Consider the following 25,557-nt stretch of genomic DNA (forward strand, 5'->3'; position numbering starts at 1 on the left):
TAATTTACATTTGTGAAGCATGTAAGACACATTGGCTATTGAGTTAAAGATTAGAGAGAGCAGTTTTGTAGACATTAAGGGGAGTCTACGTCACATGCGTTGACCATTTTGTAGTTAGTGCGTTATCTTTTTTTTTTCTCATTCGACCATAGTTTTTAATTTTACCCAAGAGATTTTTGTTTTATTTGACAAAGTTTTTATCCAGACAATAGTATTGAACTATGTCACATTAATTAGGATCCCTATACAAATAGGAGTGTTGTAAGAGAATCATCTCTTATGCATTCTTGGTATATCTTGTCCTAATTAGTTTAACTTAACTAGTTAAAGATTATTATCTTATCTCTGATTCATCAGGATATTTGATGTAATGTATATATATAAAATCATATATTTATCAATAAAATTACCGTTATCTCGAATTTAATCTACTGTTTCATATAAACACTTTTATTTCCGACCCACAGTTCCTTTCCAGTTTTCCTCCCTTTCCTCCAAGTGGTTTCTCTCTTTCAGCTAAAGATCTCAAAGACTTCAGAGGTCTTTGTTTTGTTGAAGCTCTAGAGGTCCCAATCTTTGTGCTAACGTTTCTCTTTAATCCCATCATTTCCTGATCTTCTTCTTTATCCTTTCTTATCAGATCATAGTTTTCACTTTTCAATTTGTTTTCTTTGACCTCTGTTACTTCACACTGTTGGAAACCAGTTTTACAGAAACAGTCACAGTTGGTTCCTTGGGTTTCTGTTGGTTTATTGATTGGTCTAATCAGATGGTGAGAAATGGGATTTGTCAATGAGATGCAGAAAGTGCATATTTGCTTCAAGGTCAGCTTCAGTTTCGTTTTGCTGCTCTCTTCCTTACATTGCACATATTCTTTGTAACGCTTTGTTTTCTCATATTGATGCCTTTATGTTTTGTGAAACACTGAAACTAAATGGTTGGAGGATATTTTAAAGTACTTGTGTGGTTGCATCTCTTACTGTCTGAGACCTGAAAAATCGAAGTGCTTACTTCAATGAGAGTTTGGTTGAATTAGCTCATCAATGAAAATATCAATGATCTTAAGATTGACATTTATCCTTTTGGTTGTTAAATTTCAATCTTTCATGCTTTGATCAGCTAAACTTGGTAATATAGATTTGGATTGTGAAAGTGAAGCCATAATGGTTTTTCTTTGGATTTGTAGTTGCCAAAGGGTTCGTCTTTCTTATTCTTCAGATCATTAGTTGGAAAATTGTGTACAGCTGGTATGGGATAGTTATACCAATTTGTTTCACTTTGACTTGTGGTGTTTCTGGCGATTCAAATTTCCAATTCTTTGTACTGATTTGATCAATGCATGGGGTAATTGAGTCAGCACAGCCACTTTGTAATAGACTCTGTTGCTATGGATAAGCACTTGAGCCGCATACTTTTTTGTAAATGAAAACTTTAGAGGTCCAGGAATTGAACCTGTATTTGCAATTCTTCTCAATTGAGTTCCGCAAAAATCAATTTGAGTGAGGAATTTGTATTTTGGGTAATTGCCTTTATCTTTTTCAGTTGGTTTTGTTTATAGTTCTTGACTTCTTGTATTGCATATTAAAGTCCAGGACTTGCACTGTTCCTTAGAGTTTTCAGATATTGCTAAACTGGTGCTTTTGGCTCATTCTTACATCATTGGCCTGATGTACATTTGCTTTGAGAGCTTTGTGCTTGTCGATATGCCTTATATTGGTTATACATCATTAACTTTGCTGGTCGTTTTTTTTAGTTCTACTATATATGTTTTGTATTTCTTTGCACAAATATTTCATTTTTCATTCAGCTAATCAATTCTTACTTCTGAAGTCATTTGTTTCTTTTGCAGAAGTTACTTTAGGTTTTTGAAAAACTATCAGAACATCTGTTCACCATGGTTAGAGGTAGAGTAGAAGGGAAGAAACAAAACGAAATTATTGCTCGTAAGCCTGGAAGCATTGAAGGGCATAAAATTCCACCAAACAGGAGAAGATGAAGACCACAAAAGCAATTAAAGGATGATATTGGAGAAGTAAAAACTCAGAAAATTCAAGACAAGGATGAGAAAATTCTCATTTCTCGAGATGATGTTAAAAATCACTCTAGTATAGAGAATGACACAAAAAGGAAGAGGTCTTCTCATGTCAATGAAAATACGAACTGTGTTAACGTAGTGATAATACTGATGTGATACGCTGTATTCCTTGCATGTGAGATACGCCGTATTCCTTGACTCTTTCCTGTCACAAGTGACACACGTCGTCAAAGTAGAGACCACGGTGGCGTGGTCTTCAACTCTCCGACGCTCAAGTTAGGCTGATGGTAATTTATGCAGAGTAACAGTAGAGGATGTAGTGTACTTACCTTATGAGGTTAAGGGTTTGACCTTTTATTGTTGAGTTGAGGTAGATCATTTACCTATCTTCCGGTGTGGGACGAGGTCCGATTAAGGTGTTCTCTGGAGTCTTTTTTGAGATGCGTGTGAGGGCGCGTCCGTAGTCAGTTTGGGCTGCGGGGAGGCCCATTGCATAGCTAGTGCGGCTGACTCGCTGTTAGTATTGTAAGACTGGGCTATTTATTAGCCTTAATGCGCTGATAGTTGTGCTGATTATGGCGGGCATAAGCCTATGCTAACAAGTCCCCCCAAGTTCCCAGTCTAGGGAGGTAATTTCTTGCCTGAGGAGTTAATATTTAAGCATTTTGCCATAATCAGCGGTGGGTCCCACATACCCTCTCGTAGTCCCCCCACTCCCTGGTTAAGGAATGCGGAGTTGGTGATGGTGTAATGGGCCGTGTCGAACCTTTTTGGGTGTTGGTTGGTCTCAGTGTTTCCGTTGTAGCAGAGTAAATCTTTATGCGTAGTACGTTTGATCGCTATTTTTGAGCGGCCGTCATAGCGTAGTAAATTCTTACGCATAGGACGTCTTTTATCGCTCTCTTTGAGCGTAGTGCGTCCGTCATAGCATAGTAAATTCTTACGCGTAGGACGTCTTTTATCGCTATCTTTGAGCGTAGTGCGTCCGTCATAGCATAGTAAATTCTTATGCGTAGGACGTCTTTTATCTCTATCTTTGAGCGTAGTGTTGTAGGCTGAGAGCAGCGCAATTCGCGCCGTGGGCAGCACGTGTCGTGCATGCATTGGGCGGACGTGCCGTGAACGATTCAATTTCGTGGGAGGTGACGTTATCCGAGAAGACAGTTATTACATGCAGTTAATGCGTGTGTAACCGAAACGTTGCCTCGGTAACTCATGCCACGTGGCGAGATCTGGAGCGATGTCTCTTTGAGCGTAGTGCGTCCGTCATAGCGTAGTAAATTCTTATGCGTAGGACGTCTTTTATCGCTATCTTTGAGCGTAGTGTTGTAGGCTGAGAGCAGCGCAATTCGCGCTGTGGGCAGCACATGTCGTGCATGCATTGGGCGGACGTGCCGTGAACAATTCAATTTCGTGGGAGGCGACGTTATCCGAGAAGACAGTTATTGCATGCAGTTAATGCGTGTGTAACCGAAACGTTGCCTCAGTAACTCATGCCACGTGGCGAGATCTGGAGCGATGTCTCTTGGGTCGACGGCTAAGATGTGAGTAACGGTTTTCTGGATCTGACAGTTAAGGAGTGCTTTTGAGAAATCAGCGGACGAGATGTGGTAAGAGGTTTACTATAAAAGGATGAAAGGGGTAGAAGGGCCGCCATTATCGACAGTTCCAAGTTTTTGAATTTTGAAAACTCTCTCGTTCTCTCCTTTGCTCTCTTCTCCTGTTCTTCAAGCTTTGGACGGAAGCTTATCGGGATCTTCGTGTAAATCGACTTTTGAGGTATGTTTCTGATCAGAATCTCCTATATATGTCTTGTGGTTTTGGTTGTTTAATGGTGGTTTTGTGGTTATAGGGTAAAACAATGGTTTTGGGTTTGGGTTTTTCCGTTAAATTGGTAGGTTTTGGGTCTGTTTGATCTTTGGATGGGTGTTTTTCGGCTAGGTGGGGTGTTTGTGCGGGCGTAGTTGATGAGTTTTGGCCGGTAACTGGGTTTGGTGTTCTTCGTGTTCTCCATGTTCTTCGTGTTCTTCATGTTCTTCATACTCTTTCTTGCGAGGTTTGTAGGATAGATCTAATTAACTTTCTGACTTCTAGTTTTAGGTTGTTCGTCTTTGACTTCGGTGTTGCTTGCTGCGACGTAATGCCTAGGATAAATATACTAACTGACAGCGATTCCGCGCCTGCAGAGGGAAGTTGGTTCGCGTCGTCATCCTCTGAGTCGTGGACGAGTGAATTGGAGGCCAACTATTTGAACTTAGTGCGGCGAAGCGGTGGAAACTACTCGCGCTGTGAAGATCGTGCTTTTGTCTTTGCAAGGGTGCTAGCGAATTGGGAAACAAGTGAATCGTCAGGCACCATGGAGTCAAGACATGAGGAGGTTGGAGAAAGTGAGATGAATCTCGCTCCGAGCCAAGACCAAGGCGTACGTGAGCGTATTGCGAGCGCCTCGGGGACTAGTACTTCGGGCCCAACACTGAGTCCAGCGTCTGTAAGGCGTTGGCTAGACGGCGGAGTGCAGAGGTCAGAGGTAGAGGAACCGCATGGGGCTGACTCCGCCACGGTGGATGGCTACGTGGAGGAGTTCAAGTTGCCTGCCACGATCGTTGCTCGGGCAATTGGGCTTGATGAGTTTGGCTCGATGCTGCCTGATGGATACGCGCTGGTTAGTCCTTCCGTACTACGGCTCGGGGTAGAGTTTCCGTTGGATCCGCGCCTGCAGTGTTTTGTAGTAGAGTTCGGCTTGGCCTTTGGTCAAGTCAGCTACAACATGTGGCGAGTCATTCTCGGCCTCTGCTCGCTCTTCCACCTCTCGGGATGTTGGTTACCTACTGCGGCAGAGGTACTCCATTTCTTCAAAATAGATTATAACCAGTGGAATGGTAACATAGGGACTGCACGGTTCGTTAGGTGAGACGAGCGTAGTGAGTTCCAAGTCTTGGAGAACTGGCCCTCCTCGGAAGCTAACTGGAGGAAAAATAGCTTCGTAATAGAGAGGGAATGGGAATACGGGCGTATTAACGGGGTATAGTATCTCCCAGAGAAGCATATTCCCTCGTGGTTTCAAGCCATTAACTGTAGGTCTTAACGTTTTACTAAATTTTTTGCTACGGAATAACTGCTTGCTGACTTTTTTTTTTGCGCAGCGGGAAGGAGGTTGGTGCTGTCGGAGCGAGAGGTCGATCGTGTGAATCGTGTGACATACCTTTGGATGTGTCAAGGTGAGGACCTAATCCATGATTTGAAGGTATTGACGAACCCGTATCTTTTGTTCGAGCAAGAACTACTTCGTCGCCATCGTAAGTAAAAGCGCTACGCTCTTAGTTTCTGTATTTTCTTTGTTTATGACCTACTGATCTGTTGCTCTGTGTATAGCTATGATGCTCTCGGTGAATAGGAACTTAGAGAAGTCGGAGCGTATCTGCTACGCGAGGTTTCTGCAGCAAGAAGATCCCTACGTAACACCGGACACCGAAGTGCTAGCTGTAACAATGTTGCGACGCGTGATGTCAAAGAAAGTGGCGGCGTATACTAAGAAAGTGAATGCACCCGCGAAGTGGGTCGAGGATTCCCCACAGGTCGTGGACCTGCTTGTTCCCTCTCATACGAGCCTGCCGAATGAGCAAGGGTTGCCGCGCCGGAGTGATGCGGAAGGAGTAGGCCGCATCGATGCCAATCCGCAGTTGGCTAATCCGACGGAGTCCCAAGAGGCCGGGAAGAGGAAGAAGGTGCAGAGGGCGGGCGCCTCTTCAAGGAAAGCGAAGTCCTCTGCTGCTCCCGAAGACGTGGAGGATATTATGGTAGAAGCTCCGCCGCCTAAGAGACAAAGGACTACGCAGATGGCGCTTATCACTTTTACAGACTCTTGGGTCTACGAGGATCTGTCGGCGCTGGACCGTAGTCAATTGAGCCAACTGGGAGCCCCAGAATTAGAGAAGCTGGTCTTGTTCAGTCAGCGTGCCGGGCTCGGAGGACTGCGGCGGCCTGAAGGGTCCGGTCTTGAACTGTGAAGCCCGCTCGATCCTGCTGCAACGAGGGCAGCAAAGATGGCTTTTAACTTGCTCGACGCAGAGCGGGATGCCCTCGAAGCTAAGCGGCTTCTCGCTGAAGTGACTGAGCGGGATAGCAACCGCGAGGCAAGGGTCTTGTGTTTGGAAAATGATTTGGCCAATGCCCGGGCCAAGTTAGAGAACGCGGCGAACCTCCAGGCGGATCTTCGGCAGAAGGTTGCTCGTCGAGAGGTGGCCTAGTCGCTGGCACAGTAGATGGCCTCAGAGAGAGATGCGGCGCAGTCTGCCCTTGTCGAGGCCGTGGAGCTTGTCAGACGGGTGAAGGAGGAAGTGGAGATGGAAAAGGCCCGCGTAGCGGAGGAAGCTGCAGCTAACGCAGTAGCCGCGTTCAAATCATCCGCGGAAATGACCAAGTACCTGGAAGGGTACTATGTCACTGTCGTTGGTGATATGATCACGCAGTTCTAGGAGCTGGAAATGCTGGATCCCGCGCACTACGAAGGTCGGCTAAGGGAGAAAGGCCTAGAGGCGCCGCCGATGCCGCACGAGGTGAGACTGCCTTTCTCACAGCCTTCTTCTGCTGCGGAAGCCGAAGTGCAGAGGGAAGATGGTAAGAAATTTTTTGACTCTTCTTCTTATGGTTTATCTTGTGATAATGACATGTCTAATTCTAATCCAGAGACCCCTTCTCCTACTCCTCATTCTCAGAGCATCAGGATGCACAACTGCCGCAAGGCGAATCGGGGCAAGCGGCGGAACTAGATGCTGCGGGTACCAGTGATGCGGCCTGAGGAATGCAGCGTATCGAGCTGCGAGGGAGGAGTAGGATGGGGTGTATAAAGGCATCGTAACTAAAGAGCATCCCTCGTTCCCGTAGTGCTTTAGCATATGCTTTCCATTTCCTTGTATTTTTTTAGTTTTCCCTTTTGTAATGGCCGTTGTGCCGAACTTGCTATCTTTAATGAATAGAAGCTATTTTGAATCCGTCGAGTGATTTCTTCTATGTTATTGCCGCAGCAACGTTATGTGATTGTTATTGTATACTTGTGGCTACAAGCTTAATACTATCTTTGTTGTGCGCACAATGAAATAGTTTGTCGAAGGAATTTAATTGCCGTAGTACGCTAGTGTATTGGCGTAGTAGGGATCAATGGTTTGAAAAATTCCTCATTTCATTGATAGCTTGGTCGTAGCCGTTTTGTACAAAGATAGCTTTGGCAGTGTGTCATAAGTACTTAAACAGTCCAAGTCCATATGTGTTGCGCTACGCGCGGACCCCTACTTGTAGTAGTACTTAAGCTGTTCCATGTTCCAAAGGTGGGCTAGTCTCTCTCCGTACTTGTCCTCTGGGCAGTACGTGTTTGGTGCCACGACTTCGATAACTTTGTATGGTCCGTCCCATCTCGGGCGTAGCCCAGTGACCTTTGTTTGGACCTTCTTTAGGACCCAGTCACCTAGCTGAAGTGTCCTGCTCTTAACTCTGGAGTTAAAGAAACGTGCCACGCGCTGTTTGTTTAGAATGTTGTGACGGTGCGCTGCGATGCGTTTCTCTTCCAAGAGATCTTTATCAAGTTGCATATTTTCCGAATTGGTGTCGGGGTCAAACAGCGAAACCCGTTGTGTTAGCTGGATTACTTCGATGGGAATGACTGCTTCCGTGCCGTACATTAGGCAGAAAGGAGTCTCGCCAGTGGCTTCTATTGGTGGGGTACGGATTGCCTATAGTACTTCGTCGAGTTTTTCGGGCCAAAGCCCTTTGGCTTCATCCGGTTTTTTACTAAGGAGGCCCTTGATCAATTTGTTGGCGGCTTCTATTTGCCCGTTAGTTTTGGGGTGCGCCACGGATGCGAATTTGAGCTTAGTCCCTCTTTCTCTACACCATGTGATGAGGTGGTCGTTGTTGAATTGTGTGATGTTATATGTGATGATAGACTTCGACGTACCGTGGTGGTAGAAGATGTTGCATTGCAGGAAGTTTTGGACCTTCTCGGTTGTAATGGCGGTCACGGGCGTAGCCTCGATCCATTTGGAATGATAATCGATGCACACAATTACCCACTTGAATTGGCATTTCCTGACGGGAAGCGGGCCTATCAGATCCATTCTCCAGAGGCAGTTGATCCACGGGCTGACTATGTAGGATAACGGTTCTGAGGGTTGGCGTGGTATGGGTCCGTGAATTTGACATTTATGGCAAGATCTGGCAAGCTCTTATGCGTCGGTGGCTAGTGTTGGCCAATAATATCCCGTTCGCAGAGTTTTACCAGCTAGTGTGCGGCTTCCGTAGTGGTTGCTGCAATCGCCACTGTGGATTTCATGCAAGATTTGCCTGCCTTCTTCGGTTGTAACGCATCTCAGACCGGTGTTCAGCAGAACTTGGCGGTAGGGCGTGCTGTTCCGCAAATAGTATCTCACAGCGCGTCTCTTTAGTTGCCTTACCGCGTCCTTGTCGTCGGTAGCTTGCCGTTACGCTTGAATGCTATGATCTCATCCATCCATGAGTCTTGGTCGCGCTCTATCTGGCATATATGTTGTAAAGTCTAGTAGATGGAGGGATGGTGGAGAGTTTCAACCCTGGTATCTTTATGGCATTGGTGTGGTTGCGCCGTGGCGAGTCTTGCTAAGGAGTCCACCCTTGCGTTACTGGCCCTCGGTATTTGAGTTATGTGGTAGAATTCAAATCGTTTCAACAGCGTTGTGGCGTATGCCAGGTAGGCTGCTAATTGCTCATCTTTGGCAGTGAAGGACCCGGTGATTTGATTGACTACGAGCTAAGAGTCGCTATATACGTTGATACTGGTGGCACCAGTGCTGAGGGCCAACTGTAGTCCTGCGATTAATGCCTCGTACTCCGCTACATTGTTGGAGGCAGCAAAGTTCAATTTGAGAGCATACTTGAGCTCGAGTCCCCCCGGTCCGCTCAAGATGATCCCCGCTCCGTTAGATTTGGCGCAGCTGGAACCGTCTACGTGCAAGTTCCATGGCGAAATTCTGGTGGGGTTTATGATGTTATCTGGTGCCATTTCCGCCGTATCTCGGGGGATCATTTCTACAATAAAATCAGCTACAACTTGTCCCTTTATGGCGGGTCGTGGCTTGTATTCGATGTCGAATTCTGTCAGTTCAATAGCTCACTTGCTGAGTCGCCCGAAGTGTTCTGGATGCTGTAGTACTTGTTTGAGAGGTTGGTTTGTAAGTACGTGGATGCTGTGAGCTTGGAAATAGTGGCGCAGTCGTCTAGCTGCTACGATGAGCGCAATGGCTAACTGTTCCAATGTTTGGTATCTTGTCTCTGGGCCGTTCATGGCCCTGCCTGCGTAGAAGACTGGCAATTCTTTAGTTCCATCGCGGCGAACTAAAGCACTACTGACCGCGGTTGTAGATACTGCGAGGTAAAGGTACAGAGGTTCTCCTAGCTGTGGGGTCGACAGTAATGGTACTGCAGCGAGGTAGTCTTTTAATCCTTGAAAGGCTTCTTGGCAGTCAGGTGTCCATTCGATCAGTTTGCTCTTGGAGCGTCTTAACAGTTTGAAGAATGACTCATACTTGTCGGTCAGTCTCGAGATGAATCAGGATAATGCCACGAGTCTGCCTTGAAGGGCTTCGACATCCTTCTTAAGTACCGGCTGCGCCATATCCAGGATGGCTTGTATCTTTTCCGGGTTTGCCTCTATGCCACGTTGACTGACGATGTAGCCCAGGAACTTACTTGTTGTTATGCCGAAAAAACATTTTTCCGGGTTCAATCGCATCTTGTATTTTTTGAGCACATTGAAGATGGTTCGGAGATTTGCTACGTGGTCTTTGGCCTTTATACTCTTGGCCAACATGTCATCGATGTATACCTCAATTTCCCGACCAATGTGCTGGTTAAACATTTGTGTGACGCAACGCACATACGTAGCACCTGCATTCTTTAACCCGAAGGGCATGACGTTATAACGGTTCAAGCCTCTATCAATAACGAAGGTCGTAGCTTCCTGATCCGCCGGGTTCATGCGTATCTGATTGTACCCAGAGTAGGCGTCCATCATGCTTAGCAACTCATGACCTGCCGTTGCATCGATTAGCTGGTCGATTCTAGGTAGGGGAAATTGTCTTTGGGACATGCCTTGTTTACGTTCTTGTAATCCACATACATTCGCCATTTTCCATTAGCTTTACGGACCATGACACAGTTTGAAATCCACTCAGGGTACTGGACTTCCCGAACGAACTTCATGCCTTTCAATTTGTCAACTTCCTGGCGTATTGTCATGCTTTTTTCGTTGTCAAAGCTTCGACGCTTTTGTTTAATTGGGTGTGCGGAAGGTTTGATGTGCGGCTCATGCATGATGATGTCGGGCGAAATGCCGGGCATATCCTCATAGGACCATGCAAAGACTTCCATGTTGTCACCCAAGAAGCTTGTTAAGTCCCTCTCAATTGTGGGACTAAGAGTTGGGCCGACTTTGATCTTGCGCTTCGGGTGGTGCAGGAACGGTGTGATGATTTTCAAGGAAGATTCGGGATTCGCCAGTGTTTTGGCTTCGTATGGCGTAGCCTTTTGCTTGTTCTTACTTTTCGGTGTTTCACCGTCTCGTGCGTCGACAACCTTGTCGGTCAAATTCTCTACGGCATGTATTGCCAAGATTTCGTGTCGGTTGCGCGTGCGTCTAATCGCGCGTGTTTGGCAATCTTTTGCTACGGATTGTGAACCCCAGACCTGTCATGTTCCGTGCGGAGTTGGGAATTTGATGAGTATCATGTATCCAGCGATGAAAGTTCGTATCCGGTTGAGTGTAGGCCGACTGATGATCCCGTTGTAGGAACTGTATGCGTCAATGACGATGAACTCAGCTTCGACGCAAACTGTGCATGGTGCGGTCCCAATGCGTACCGTCATATAGTCTGAGCCTAGAGGTTGGGTTACGTCGCCAGCGAAGCTGATCAACGGTTCGTGGTCCTGCACTAACTTCTTGCCACTACGCTCCATCTTCTCGTAGCATCCCTTAAATAAGACGTTGACTGCGGATCCCGTATCAATAATCATCTTCCCTATGTCCCACTGTCCACCCAAGAATGCGTCGATGAGGAAGGCGTCGTCATTGGGTAAGGAAATGCCAATTTCCTCCTCCTCGGTGAAAGTGATCTGCTTCCATCCTTCCTTCTGTCGCTTGGCGTTTCCTCCTGTGATATCGTACACCTGCCTTGGGTGGTTACTGCGGCCAAAGCGTTTTTTTGCTTGGTTGGACATATTTGTCATCGGGGCTCCTCCCTCTATTACGTTGATACGGCGCAGGTTCTCTACTACGGCAACCACGTTCTACTGTGCCATTTCCTGCGTCGGGCAAACCCCTGTGTCGCCATTGGCTCTTAGTGTGCGGAGGGTTCGGCAATCATTCGTGTTGTGGCTTCCATTTTCATGAAACCTGCACCACTTACCAGTTTCTGCTTCGGTTTGAGGGCGTAGTGGCCTTGCTGGTTTCCTCAACGTCCCCTGCTGCTTATGAGAAAAGTCCTCTAGGGTTTCTTCTCTAGGCGGTGTGTGGTCACTACGGCGTCTCATCGCGTTAACTTGGCGAGCATCTCTGTTGTCGCGACGCTCACCGCCAAGTCTCCTGTTCTTGTCCCGGCCTCTGTGTCAATCGTGGTTGCGTGCATCGTGGTGATTGGCCTGATGCCACTCTCTTTTCCTTCCTTTGCCATGGTCTTTTGTGCTAGGGAAGAGCTCGCGTTGGAAGGGGATGGTGTTTGTGTGCACAGATGCCTACGGCACAGTGCTCTTGTTTGATGGTACAGGGGTTCGCTTTTTCCCGTATGTGACGTATTCTGCATGAGTATATCGTACTGTCTTAGTCATGATGTCATCATATGTGGCGTCACGCATTCGAGGGTCCACGTTGATATGGAACAGGAAGTTTTCTAACCGCAGTCATTCCTTGAATGCGGCCAAGGCGCATTTTGTTTAGGTTTCAACATTTAGATGCTGCTGTTTGCCATCGCATGACAAAGGCGCCCAACGTCTCCCTACTTTCTTGCTTTACTTGAAATAGACCATCAGTTGTGTGTGCGGCCCCGGCCATGAGGATGAACCGATTGAGAAATGCCGTTGTCAACTGCGCGAAAGAATCCATGGAGTTTGCCGGTTGTTCGAAGAACCAATTCATAGCATCCCCATCTAGTGTTTCGCTAAACAGGTGGTAGAGTGTGGCGTCGTCAAATTCTCTACTGGCAGTAACTTTTTTGAAGTTATCAATGTGCCGGAATTGATCGCTTTCGCCTGTGTACGGCGTAATTTTTTGGGCTCTTGGATTGAGAAGGGCGCACGGTGTTCATTATTCGCGTGGTGAAGAGGCCCGACCTGGCTGCGAACACTGGTTGGCACCGTGGATTGGCATCCCGTTGTTCTATTGCGGTTAGTCACTGTAGTATCAGAGCTAGGGTGGGATCTGTGTTGTGAGCAGTGGTGTGGGGTCTAGAGCGGGAGGTGACGCTCGTGCTCCCTTCCTCACGGTTGCGAATACGCCGTGGTGATGGTGGCCGCTTCTTGGCGAATTCGGAGGGAGTCAAGCTGATGCTCAAGTGAACTTGTTCCCGTCCTTTCGTTTGCGCGCTGCCTTCGCGTTGTGATTCGCCGTATTGATGACTGCGTTCAGCCCGCTCGAGCTGCGCTCGCATCCTGTCGAGCTCGGCTTGCAGAGCTGCTGTCTTCTCGCGCTCAAGTGCTTCGCGCTGCTGGCACTCGACTAGGTCTTTGGCCATGTTTTCCATTCTTGCGGCGGTCGCCGGATCCGGAGTCGCGTTAGTGCTGACGACCGTTTCGGGTGTAGGGGTGAGGATGATAGGGTCGTTGGCGGAAGGTAGGAGTGGTTGAGGCTAAGGTCTGTGATGTCTTCGATATGACCGTCTGCCGGAGTAGAGGGGGAGGGATTGACAGTACCCATGTCGAAGTGTAGTTGCTTTACTAAGTGCTGCATGTGATTTTTGGTGACTTTTTGTCGCGGTTTCCCACAGACAGCGCCAATGTTAACGTAGTGATAATACTGATGTGATACGCTGTATTTCTTGCAGGTGAGATACGCCGTATTCCTTGACTCTTTCCTGTCATAAGTGACACACGTCGTCAAAGTAGAGACTACGGTGGCGTGGTCTTCAACTCTCCGACGCTCAAGTTAGGCTGATGGTAATTTATGCAGAGTAACAGTAGAGGATGTAGTATACTTACCTTATGAGGTCAAGGGTTTGACCTTTTATTGTTGAGTTGAAGTTGATCATTTACCTATCTTCCGGTGTGGGACGAGATCCGATTAAGGTGTTCTCTGGAGTATTCTTTGAGATGCGCGTGAGGGTGCGTCCGTAGTCAGTTTGGGCCGCGGGGAGGCCCATTGCATAGCTAGTGCGGCTAACTCGCTGTTAGTATTGTAAGACTGAGCTATTTATTAGTCTTAATGCGCTGATAATTGTGTTAATTATGGCGGGTATAAGCCTATGCCAACAAACTGCATCCAAGAAGAGAACCATCGAAATGAAGGCAAGCCATGATGATCCTACGAAGTCTGTTGGATTCCGCCAAAGTGGGAGTAAGCGGAAAAAAAGCCTCACCGAGCTGCTGAAGCAGGTGTTCAGTGCAAATGAATTCAATATAGCTATTCTCATACTTGGCCACGTTCATTTCCATCAATGAGGCTAATTTAAAACCATAAGATAGGCCTTTCCGGTTCACCTGTCATCCCTTTAAGTTCCTTTGCCATATGTTCTGTTCTCTTTTCTTCCAGTAATTTTTGAGTTCCTTTCCTCGGTAATAAGTTTTGGAATCATTATGTTTGATGTATTAGTGTATAGTTGCCAGACATGTTTTTGTCTTAACTTGCTCAACATTACATGAAATTCAATTTGTCTAGATTGTTTACTCGATTTTTCTTTCCCAAAAGCGGGCATATGTTTTTTCTTGGCTTAATTACATATTTATGAATGTGAGCATATGCTTGACTAACTTTCTAATTAGTGTAGGAGAAATTTATAATAGGGATCCATATTTATCCAAAATCAAGCAGCAATATGCACCTGTAAGCTTTTATGTGGGCTGCTGAAAAAAATGAAGCAGGCACTTATAGATGTCACTCTTGAGTGCTTTTTCTTTCTTAACAGTCCTTGATATGTGAATTGTTATAATTGAATATTATCAGACACTAATAAAGTGTTACCAACGTGTGAACAGAGGTGTTTCGGTATTGGAAGTAACTGCAGTTTGTAATCAAGGATACTCAAAGCCTCAAATACCCAACAAAATCAGGTGAGTTATGATCTGGTTTACATATTTAAGTTCAATGCTAACTGTTCGGTATCATGGTGCTGATTCTAGAATCATGAATGAAATTTTCTTGGTAAACGTGATTCAAAATATTCTTTGATGCATATGATTCTTCTACCACATCTCCTATAATATATATTTTGATTTGTGTTTGAAATTGGTTAGTAGATAATCAGTACATGACTACATGCATTTTCTTGTTTCATTTCTGCAGCCATGATTTATGGTCCCTTATTATGTATATCTGAGAGCGTGTATGTATACAACTTTTTAAATCAGCCCCACATGCACTAATGCACCGAGTGTTTCAGTTATGAGTCAGAAGACTCGGAACATGTTGTTCTGTGTGTTTGTTTCTTCTTTTAGAGTTCAGGTGTATGTGTTCTGATCTGCAAGTTATACGGGGCGGTACCACGTTGCAGGCTGGTAGGGCTTTAGTCCCGACGAAATTGAGCTTAATATTTTACTAGATGTGAATCTTTGCACTCTACTTGAGATTGTTCAATTGGCTATGGCCAAGCTGATTAATTCAAAGCCCCGCCAACTTCCTAGATTCGAATCACACATCTGACCCTTCTAACTACCTTTTTTTTTTCTAGTCCGAACTCTTTCTTTTTTCTTCCTGTTTTCTGTTTTCCTTTGTCCTACCCAGTTATTTTCTCCTTAGTTTTGATTCTCTTTTTATATCACAATTTTCCACAATCTTCAATTAGTATATCTTATACGGACTAGACCATCTATATTTTTTTCTATTGTTTTTTTTGGGTATTTCACAATACACCCAATTTTTAAAAGCTCTTTTAAAAGAAACTCATCTAGTTTTTTTTTCTTCATTATACACTAAATTATTATCATTTCACAAACTTTCCATTTTTTTGAATTATTTAAATATTTTATTTCATAGGTGGATTTCATATCAACAACAATGCAACCTACGTTTCAGGTATATATATAAGTTTTTTCCCTTATCTAGTAGGTTTTTTATTTTTAATTACAACCTAATAATTAGGTATATATCTATATGGATGTTTACATATTTTCTAGGAACTTTTATATCAACCTATTTGTTAGGTATCTATCGTTCCAAAGATCTCTTTCATAGGTTGAATATGCAATTTATACTGATATGCATGCTTCTATCTATTAGGTATCAGTAGAGAGTGAAAAAAATGAAAAGTTGAAACCTAGAACAAAGGTTTATTGTCATACAAAGTTCATGTACAATAATACGGAATTTGTTTTTAGAAAACATATACATACATACTGTATGGATAACAACATACGTACTTTATTGGTAAATTCAAAAATTGAAACGAACAAATGATATAAATACACAACAAACTAACTTGAAATTCTCTCATAGGATCTACAAAAGTTGGACTAGTGTTTGTGTTCTAAAACTTTGATATTAGCTATATAAAACAGTTTTTATCAAGGAAAATTTGAAATTAAATTTTTCAATAATATAATGTAATGAAAAATTATCGGAGTATTTGAATTTGACATGTAAAATGAAAATTCATAAATAGATGCTAAGATTAAGCAAACTAAAATGATCAAAAGGGTAAAATAGACTTTTATAAAAGAATTTGGGTGTAGATTGAAAAAACATTTGGGTGTGGGTTTAATTTCAAAAATGGGCTCTAATATTGGGTTTATCTCTAAGTTTATTTATTTTTCTTCCTTTTCTTCTTTAGTTACAACAAATTTCATATGCAATTTCTTTAATTAATCTTTTTCTATATATATATATATATTTGCCTTAAAAACTCGCCAAACCCAATGGTGGTTCCTGGTTCCCCCACTGTTAGTAATCTGTATACATACATACATCTAACTATGAAAACCTGATGCTGGAAGTAATCAGTTTATACTTTATAACACGCACAGATATCTTAATAACGTGTTACTCCAAACTGTACACACAAAACTGTAACAAATATAATGATATAGAATAGTAATAAAAAGGAAAATAAAAGGTTAGAAACACAATCACAAACGTACTGTATCATAATGAGTTGTTTAATATTTAGAGACAGTTACCCACCTACCTCTTCTGTGGAGACTTGAGACAATTTTTAATTTCCGTAGACCAACAATATTCTGTAATGCAAGTTATGCAATACTAAGTAATTGTTATTTACCTATTACTGTAACACAAATTTAGGTGATGGAGAAGTAATGTTCCTTTTCATTACTTTCATTTGCTCCTCTTCTGCCTTTTGTTCTTTTTCATTCTCTTTCATTCTGTAGAGTGAAGTTTGGTTTTTCCCAGAGAAAGAGAATATAATCACCTTTTTGTTTTCATGAAATATTTGTACCTTGACTCTTCTTGATATTCACTTATATTCTGTTACAGATGAAAAATACTCAAAATAGTGTAAGCTAAGATCTTCCTAAGATGGTGAATATTTTGAATTTTTATAGGATTATGATCCATAAGCCAAATATCAATAGCATCAATACTTAGAAACTCGTGATTTTTGCGTGCCCAGAAAACTGAATTAAATCAATGATTAAGTTTTTACCTGGGGTACTTTATAATTATATATACGACTATATGAATTCCGAAATTGAATTAAATTGAACTATGTTGCATCACTTCTCTTTACATGTTCATTGCTTTGTTCAAAATTAGTAGAATTGTAACAATCATTTTCACAACACATACAAATGAAGGTAGATGCCATATATCATTACGTTATTACATAAGCTTTCAGTCCAAACAATATTACACAAAGTTTTTGTACTAGCACAACTCACTAGTGATAAACATTAAAAAGAATACTAAAAATTACAGATGAAAAGCAACACAAATTGGATGTCGTGATAAAACACAGACGAACTTTGGAATCATTGGACTTATCTCTTCTTTAAAGACTTAATTGGCAGAACTCTCCAGTTCTGTTAACTGGCAATATCCTTCTCGGTGGAGATTTATATTGCACTCTCCACATTCAAACACCAATCCTATACAAGGTTGCCTGCATTTCTCGCAGGGAAGAATATTTTCTCTCTTATCGAACCGAATGGGGCTCCTTGCCTTATCAACAAGGGTGACGAGGTGTTGACCATGATCATCGTGCTTGCAAGTGCTCCCTAACTTCACTCGTGGAAACCTCCCCAGAATGCAATGAGTATGGCAATCAAAGTCACAATTGTCGCAGCGGTAGAACCATTGTTTTGGATCTCGTGTTCCTTCGCATATTTGACAATAGTAACCCAGGTTGCATTCGACACTGGCATATGTGAGCTTGAGAGGATGATCGTCGTATCGGTGCCTACCAGTTAGAGGTAATCTAACACATGGAATACAAAGATGAAATTCACATCTCTTACAACTAAAGCAGAAATATATATTACACCCACAGCTGTTGCAACGGGCATCCTTGTCCCATTCTGTGTCGAGGAAGAGGCGGTGCAGATGAGAATCATGTTTGAGAGCCTTGTTGTCCCAGTAAGCAACGCACTGAAGATCGAGGTAGAAAACAGTTTCGCCTTTTGATAAGGCACATTCCTCGCAAGTATATGTGAAGCCTTGGTTCAAAGTACCACACATATAACAGGTGAAAACACCACCAATATAAGGTGCCCTTGAGAGGAGTGTGAACTGGTGTTGGTGAAGTAGAGGGAGAAGTATCTTTTTAGGTAATTGAGCACATACCTTGTGGAGAAAGAAGGAACACAACTCTTCTTGTTCGGTGCAGCAGTAAAAGGATTCTTTGGTGGCAGTTATGGGGCGGATGCATCCCTCACAGGTGATTGATTTGTGCTCATCTTTAACTTCCTTACAAGGATCATTATCAGCTAATAAATGTTGGTGACTGAAGTGTTTGATCTCTGGAGCATTATCAGACTCATCATCATTCAGGGCAATGTCCCAGAAACTTTCTTCTCGAGAGTAATCAGCTGTTGTACATGCAACATGAGCAACATAACTGCTGCATTCACCGCAACAATAAGCAGCGCGACATTTATCAATGCTTATGGAGCACACTTTGCATGACAGATTGTTGGGGTACATATTTTCAAGGAACCAGGTCAGCTTCAATTGGTGCTGGTGGTCAGGTTTTTTGATGTCGTGTGGTAATGAAGCACATTCCTTATGGACCAAGAGCTGGCAAATGGAGCACATGTAGTAGACCGTGCCAGTCCAAAACTCACCACAAACGTCACAATTAACGCGGAGATCAGACATTTTCTTCCGGAGAACTGTGAACTGATGCTCGTGAGAGTCATTTGCAATAATATTTTGCCAATTTGAGGCACACTTGAGGTCAAGGTTAAAGTCACAGTTGGAACAGCTATACAGGAATCTGCAAGGTTCATTGCAAACATTACAAATGCGGCGTACCTTGATGTCCGGTAGAATGTTCAGAAGAAAAAGTGGGTGTTTATTGTGCATCGGGTGCTCAATTTTATGGGGCAGCTCTGCACATTTTTGATGGAGATTGAAGCCGCATCTGCGACGTCGAAAGGTATTGATGCATGTGTAAGTAGGGCCAAGTATTGGGTCTTGGCAGCCGTCGCAGAATAGCGGACCAGTACATCTCTCTTTTGGCTCTCTCTCCAACAATAATGGATGCTCGTGACTAAAATGTTTAAAACCAGTCCAATTCATGGTACAGTTTTTGTCAAGCTTGAAATCACACTGGAAACAGCTGTAAGTGAACTTGCCGCTGCAATCTTGGTTACATGCATCACACCGGTTTCCTCGTCCACTATCTTTGTGTAAAATAAGTGGATGTTGGGTATGCATTGAGTGACGAAACTCAGAGGGGAGCTTTGTACAAGACTCATGGAGAGTATAGTAACAACGATAACGGCTGCAACAGTAACTCGGACCAAACACTTGCTCAAGGCATCCATCACAGACAACTGGTGAACCCTCGTCTTTTCTTTTGGGCTCTTCCATAAAGATCAGTTCATGCTCGTGACTGAAGTGTTCCAAGCATTTTATATTGCTTAAATTGGAAGCACATTGGAGGTCAAGGTCGAAGTCACAATCTTCACATCTGTAAGAGAATAAGTTGGAATGAGATCGACGACAAATATCGCATCTGTAGTATCTACCTGAGAGAAGCATAAGTGGATGTTTGCGGTGTATCGGATGGTGCATCTCATTGGGCAGCTCCACACATGACTTATGGAGAGTGTAGTGGCAGAGAAACCGGCTGCAGCAATAGCTTGGACCGAGTACTCGCTCTCCACACCCTTTACAAACAACCAGTGATTTCCCCTCTCGTTTTTCTGGATCTTCCACAAAGATCAGTGCATGCTCATGGCTGAAGTGTTGTAAGTACTTTATATTGCTTATAACAGGAGCACATTGGAGGTCAACATCAAAGTCACATGGCTCGCATTTGTAAGAGAATTTGCCGGAGTGGGCTTTGCGGCAAATATCACAACTGTAATATCTATCTGGGAGAAGAACCAGTGGATGTTTCTTGTGTATTGGATGATGCAGTTCGCGCGGGAGCTCGGCACATGGCTTGTGGAGAATGAATTCAGGACAATGGTTGCAACTGTAGCTAGGACCAAGCAGTAGATCCCCACACGCAGAGCATACAACCGGTGGACCTGCTACTGCTGCTGCACCATCTTCATATTTCTGCTCCGCTTCCTTCAATTTCAGTGGATGGATGTGACTGAAATGTTTAAAGTCTGTCCAATTGAAAGTGCACTTAGGGTCGAGGTTGAAAAAACACTGAGAGCAACTGTAAGTGAATTTGTCGCTGCAATCTTGGTTACAAGCATCACAAAGGTGTTTTGCTCTACCACTGTTGAGAATAAGTGGGTGTTTGGTATGCATCGGGTGATGAAACTCAAGGGGCAGCTCCACACATGAGTTATGAAGAGTGTAATGGCAGAGAAACCGGCTGCAACAATAGCTTGGACCAAGTACTCGCTCTCCACAGCCTTTACAACCAACTGGTGAATTCCCCTCTCGGTTTTCTGGATCTTCCACAAAGATCAGTGCATGCTCATGGCTGAAGTGTTGCAAGTATTTTATATTGTTTATAACAGAAGCACATTGGAGGTCAACGTCAAAGTCACATGGCTTACATTTGTAAGAGAACTTGCCGGAATGGGATTTGCGGCAAATATCACATCTGTAATTTCTATCTGGGAGAAGAACCAGTGGATGTTTGTTGTGTATTGGATGATGCAGTTCGCGCGGGAGCTCAGCACATGACTTGTGGAGAATGAATTGGGGACACTGGTTGCAACTGTAGCTAGGATCAACCACTGGATCCCCACACGCAGAGCATGCAACTGGTGGACCTGCTGCTGCTACTGCACCATCTTCACATTTCTGCTCCGCTTCCTTCAATTTCAGTGGATGGATGTGACTGAAATGTTTAAAGTCTGTCCAGTTGATAGTACACTTTGGGTCAAGGTTGAAGAAACACTGAGAGCAACTGTAAGTAAATTTCCCACTGCAATCTTGGTTACACGCTTCACAAAGGTGATGCTTTGCCTCATCTCTGTTGAGAATAAGCGGGTGTTTGGTGTGCATCGGGTGATGAAACTCAGGAGGCATCTCGGCACATGACTTATGCAGATAGTAGCGGCAAAGAATGCGGCTACAACGATATAGTCGTTCAGGTGAGTAAGCCGTATCTACTTTCGCCTGGCACCCTTGACAAACAACTGGTAGACCTCCTGATCGTGTTATAAGGATCAGTGTATGCTCATGACTGAAGTGTTCCAACCATGTTTTGTTGCTCGGATCGGAATGAGCACATTGGAGGTCAATACCATAGTCACATTGCTCACATCTGTAAGAGAATACGTGAGAACGGAATTCGCGACAATCATCGCAACGATAATTTTGATCTGGGAGAAGAACAAGTGGATGTTTCGGGTGTATCGGGTATTGTATCTCACGGGGGAGCTCCGCGCATGACTTGTGGAGAATGTATGATTCAGAACACTGGTTGCAACTGTAGCTAGGACCATGCACCGGCTTCCCACACGCAGAGCAAACTAGTGCTGCACCATCTTTATTCTTCTGCTCCTCTTCCTTGAACATCAATGGATGGTCGTGACTGAAATGCTGAAGCTGATCCATTTCTGATTTCTTTCAACCTGCACCAGTCTGTATCTAATTCTGTATACTCAGAACACACTCAACTCTACTATACTGTACGTAGGCAATTTAAGTAAGCAGCAGCCAGCAGAAGAGCTTAATTGATATAATTTTGTACATATGGCATGGGATAATAATCAATATATATATATATATATATATAATCCGTTTTCAAGTGCGCATGTCCGCACCGTACGGATTTGGCAATTCTGGCGACCGGCACCATGAGACAACGGTGCGGAAGGTGTCGGCCACACTCCTCTTCCCAGTGCTCTTGTCTGTGTTGACCGCAACTGCAGTGCCGGTCTACGGCAGCCGGAATCTTGAAATTTTCAAAAATTTCAAATTTCTAGGCAGATTTTAGAAAATTTCAAATTCCAACTGTCATGGACCAGCACTACAGTTCCGGCCGGCACAGACCGGAGCACCGGAATGCGGCCGGCACTTTCTGCGCTGCTGGTCACTAGAATCCACACGGTGCGACGACATCGGCACCTAAAAAGTTTTCTATATATATAAAGGCTAGATTTAATCAAAGTTATTTGATCGACCACTTCAATTGAAGGGGACAATTCACACAATATGTAATATAAGAAAGGCCAACAATGACTATCGAATAGCACGCAGAATTATCAGCAATGATTAAATAAATAAATTAGTTCCATCATGCATGTACGTATTGACGTATACCTTAATTGGTAATACTTGATGACCAAACGGCCCGACCAAAAATTGAAATATCTCTCTGTTGCTGGTGTTTGGAGCTAACCTTGCAACTGTATTACTGGGAGCTGAGGGCAGTTGCAAGTTCCTATGATATCATATATGATGGAAAGATGGAGAGAAACGCTAGCTATTGATTGTAGGCGTGATACGTAGCAACACCATCTAAATATATATATAGTTATAGACAGCCCGGAATGTAATAATGAAGCTCTATATCCTTATATGCAGTTACAATATGGTTCGCTTAATTGCTGTGGTTAGCTCGCTTCTTTCTTTTTTTCTGTAGTTTTATATATTGAAGAGTTTTTCGAATAAATTATTCTTCTGTCCTTTTTCTTTTGTCGGGAATAATTAGACCTTTTAGTCTATGTAATTTGTACGAGCTAGTTCCTTTTTGTTAAATCCTCTCCGTTTTGATAAAAATTTTGATACCTTGAGTCGAGTGTTACTCTCGGATTGTTCTTGGTTCTGGACTGAGAATATCAAATAGACTAAGAGATCAAATTAACTACTTGATCTTATCAATGCGATCTATGTCCATTCATCTCATATGAATCGAGCTTGATGACGTGCGTGTGTGTTATGCAAGTAATTGCTGTATTATACGTCACTAATTGATGACTAACTTTTTTCCTTTTTGAAAAAGAATTTTTTATTTCCAAAGACGTTCCAAGATGGTGTATTTTCAGCTATTGCAGATAGAGTAAGATGCAAGTTGTCCTCTTGGAAATGTTCTTTTTTGTCGCAAGCGGGTAGGCTACAACTTATTTAGTCAGTGATTCAAGACATTTTGGTTTATAGTTTTCAGATTTATGAGTGGCCAGCTGGTTTACTTCATGACCTTTAATCTTAGATCAGGAATTTTTTTTGGACTGGAGACTCTTTGAAAATAGACATGCCTCTTGTTGCTTGACGTCACTGTTGTAAACCCAAAGAGGAAGGAGACTTGGGGTTACGTGATATATTTAAGGCTAATCGTGCTCTTTTAATAAAGATATGTTGGGAGATGCTTTCTTCTTCCTCTCCAGCCTCTATTTTGCTTAGATCTCGTTTTTTTAAAGATGATTTCCAACCTATAAAGTCTTACAAGAGATATTCAGTCTAGTTGGGTCTCAAAAAAGTTTGGCCAATGTTTTTAAATTCTTTACATTGGAGTGTTGGTGATGGTAAGAGGATATCTTTTTGGCAAGATAATTGGTTGGGTGAGCCTCTTGCTACTAGTGTTAGAGTAAGTTGCTCTATTCCACTTCATGCTAAGGTGAATGATGTTATTGTTGATTCTCATTGGGTTCCCCCAGCAGATTTTATTTCTTCATTCCCTCAAGCAGCAGAAAAATTGAGCGTATTTTTCTGCCTGATGCAGACACACCTGACTCTCTTTTATGGCCGCACTCCTCCTCAAGAATTTTGACAGCAAAATAAGCTTTTATTTTCTTCTCAAATCATGGTGAGCATAAAGATTGAGGTAAAATAATCTGGAGTAAAAAAATTCAACCCCGCAAAACTCTTGTTGTTTGGAAGGCTCTTCATGGGCGTTTACTAACTGATAATGTTTTACAACGGCGATGTTTTTCACTTCCATCTCGTTGCTCCTTTTGTGGAAATCATGCGGAATTGGGTACACAGCTTCTTTTGCATTGTTATGAAATTGTGGCTTTATGGAAATGAGTTTGCCTTCTATTTTCTTATTCATTCTCGCCTTGGAATACCCTTGATGAAGTGTTTAATTGTGTTGGTGTTTCAGCGTTCCCAAAACCTAAACGTCGACTTTGGTTTCTAGTCTCCTGTAATCTAATTTGATTCATTTGGATTGTTTCGAATGTAAGATTTTTAATGTGTTAGAAGCCCAACGTCATCTTTTGGAATTGTTCAAAGAGTCTGCTTTGCATTCTTTTCATCCTTACAAGAATCATCACAATATGTCTATTTTCTCTATTCTTGGTATCTCACAACTGTCTGCCAATGTTACCAGTTTCATCTCGTCATTTAATTAATGGTTTCTTAGCTAAGGGTTTGCTATTTATTAGGAGTTTTTTATACCTATGGTTTTGCATGTGTAGGTGTACACATGCCGGATTAAACTTTTGTTTATCCTCTTTGTTGGAGTTTATCAGACATATGAGGTCATGTTCTTCTTTGTTCCCCTCTTTTGTTAGTTTGAATTCAATAAATTATGGACAGTTGCTCTAAAAAAAAAAATTGTACCCAAAAAAAAACTTTCGATTCAATTATATTCCTTCACTCCTTCGTACGTTATGTGCTTTTGGTTCTTTCTCTAGAGATCAAAGTTGATTTTAGCACAAGAAAATTTGAGAGAAATGAGAAAGACGATTCCCTCCCATTTTTTATATGATAAAGTTGTAATACCTTGAGTTCACTCACTATATTCCTTTAGAGATATTGCGCGCTTACCCTCAAAATTTCTAAACATATATATATATATATATATATAGTCTCTATCCAGAGTGAAGCTTCACTCTGAAATTTCATAGTTAAGTTCCAATTTTGACACATTTTTCGGTCAAATTTTTTCAGCATAAGCGATTCAATATTTAGGTATGCTATTCAAGATCATCTCTACAAAATTTCATCTAATTCGGACATCGTTAAGGTATTAAAATTAGATTAAATCAATGAATGAATTAAAACTGTTCAACGTGAACCGTTCGTGTAAATCTCAATTTTGAAAGCTCAAATCATTGTCAAATTGGATGAAACTTTATAGAGATGATCTTGAATAACATATCTAAATATTGAATCGCTTATGGTGAAAATATTTGACCGAAAAGTGTGCCAAAATTGGAACTTCACTCTGAAATTTAGTTTCACTCTGAATAAGGACTATATATATATATATATATATATATATATATATATATATAAACTGAACTACTTTCAGGAGGGATTACATGTATGTGGAAGAAAATGTATTCGACAACTTTTGCCCGCGATCAGAACCTGAAAGCTAGCTAGGTTAATATCACAAGATCGATGCATGTCGTCGTTTGGGATCCTCAATTCATTTACGGTCTTGCCACTCATGAATGAGGAACTGATCGTAACTTGCTGGACTGATCGTTATGGCCTACGGGCAATGAACTATGATAATCAACCATGATCCATTGGTTCTTCACTGTTTCCAGTGAACTATCATTTGCTAGCGGTGAAGATGCACTAGTTTTAACGTACCAATCCAATCGTTCAGGTGGAAATTTTCAAGTTAGGCACCTTCTTTTTCCAAGTTCTTTAGAACTTCTGATGCTGTCTTGCGATCTAGTAGCGAATCTTGACTGTTTTATCAACATAACAAATAACTGAGAAATGCATGTAGCTTATATGAAAAATGGATACGATTCATATATGAAAGATGATACTTGGATTGGGACTGAAGGGAATTGAGAAT

General features: G+C 42.6%; 1 protein-coding gene across 1 annotated transcript; it reads right to left on the reverse strand.

Moving 5' to 3' along the window:
- Positions 1–16,316: 16,316 nt before the first annotated feature.
- On the reverse strand, positions 16,317–22,229 carry LOC126800003 (uncharacterized). The gene is made up of 2 exons (XM_050527271.1): positions 22,119–22,229; positions 16,317–21,427 (listed from the first exon to the last, which is right to left on the reverse strand). The coding sequence occupies exon 2, from the start codon at positions 21,408–21,410 to the stop codon at positions 17,217–17,219; it is 4,194 nt and encodes a 1,397-aa protein (XP_050383228.1). The 5' UTR covers positions 21,411–21,427; positions 22,119–22,229; the 3' UTR covers positions 16,317–17,216.
- Between the last annotated feature and the right edge of the window lie 3,328 nt (positions 22,230–25,557).

The sequence above is a fragment of the Argentina anserina genome, chromosome 6 (genome assembly GCF_933775445.1).
Source record: "Argentina anserina chromosome 6, drPotAnse1.1, whole genome shotgun sequence".
In the NCBI taxonomy this organism is placed as follows: domain Eukaryota; kingdom Viridiplantae; phylum Streptophyta; class Magnoliopsida; order Rosales; family Rosaceae; genus Argentina; species Argentina anserina.

Bases quoted from the DNA above. Each gene is read 5' to 3' on its own strand.
- LOC126800003 (XM_050527271.1), bottom strand. From the start codon at position 21,410: ATGGATCAGCTTCAGCATTTCAGTCACGACCATCCATTGATGTTCAAG.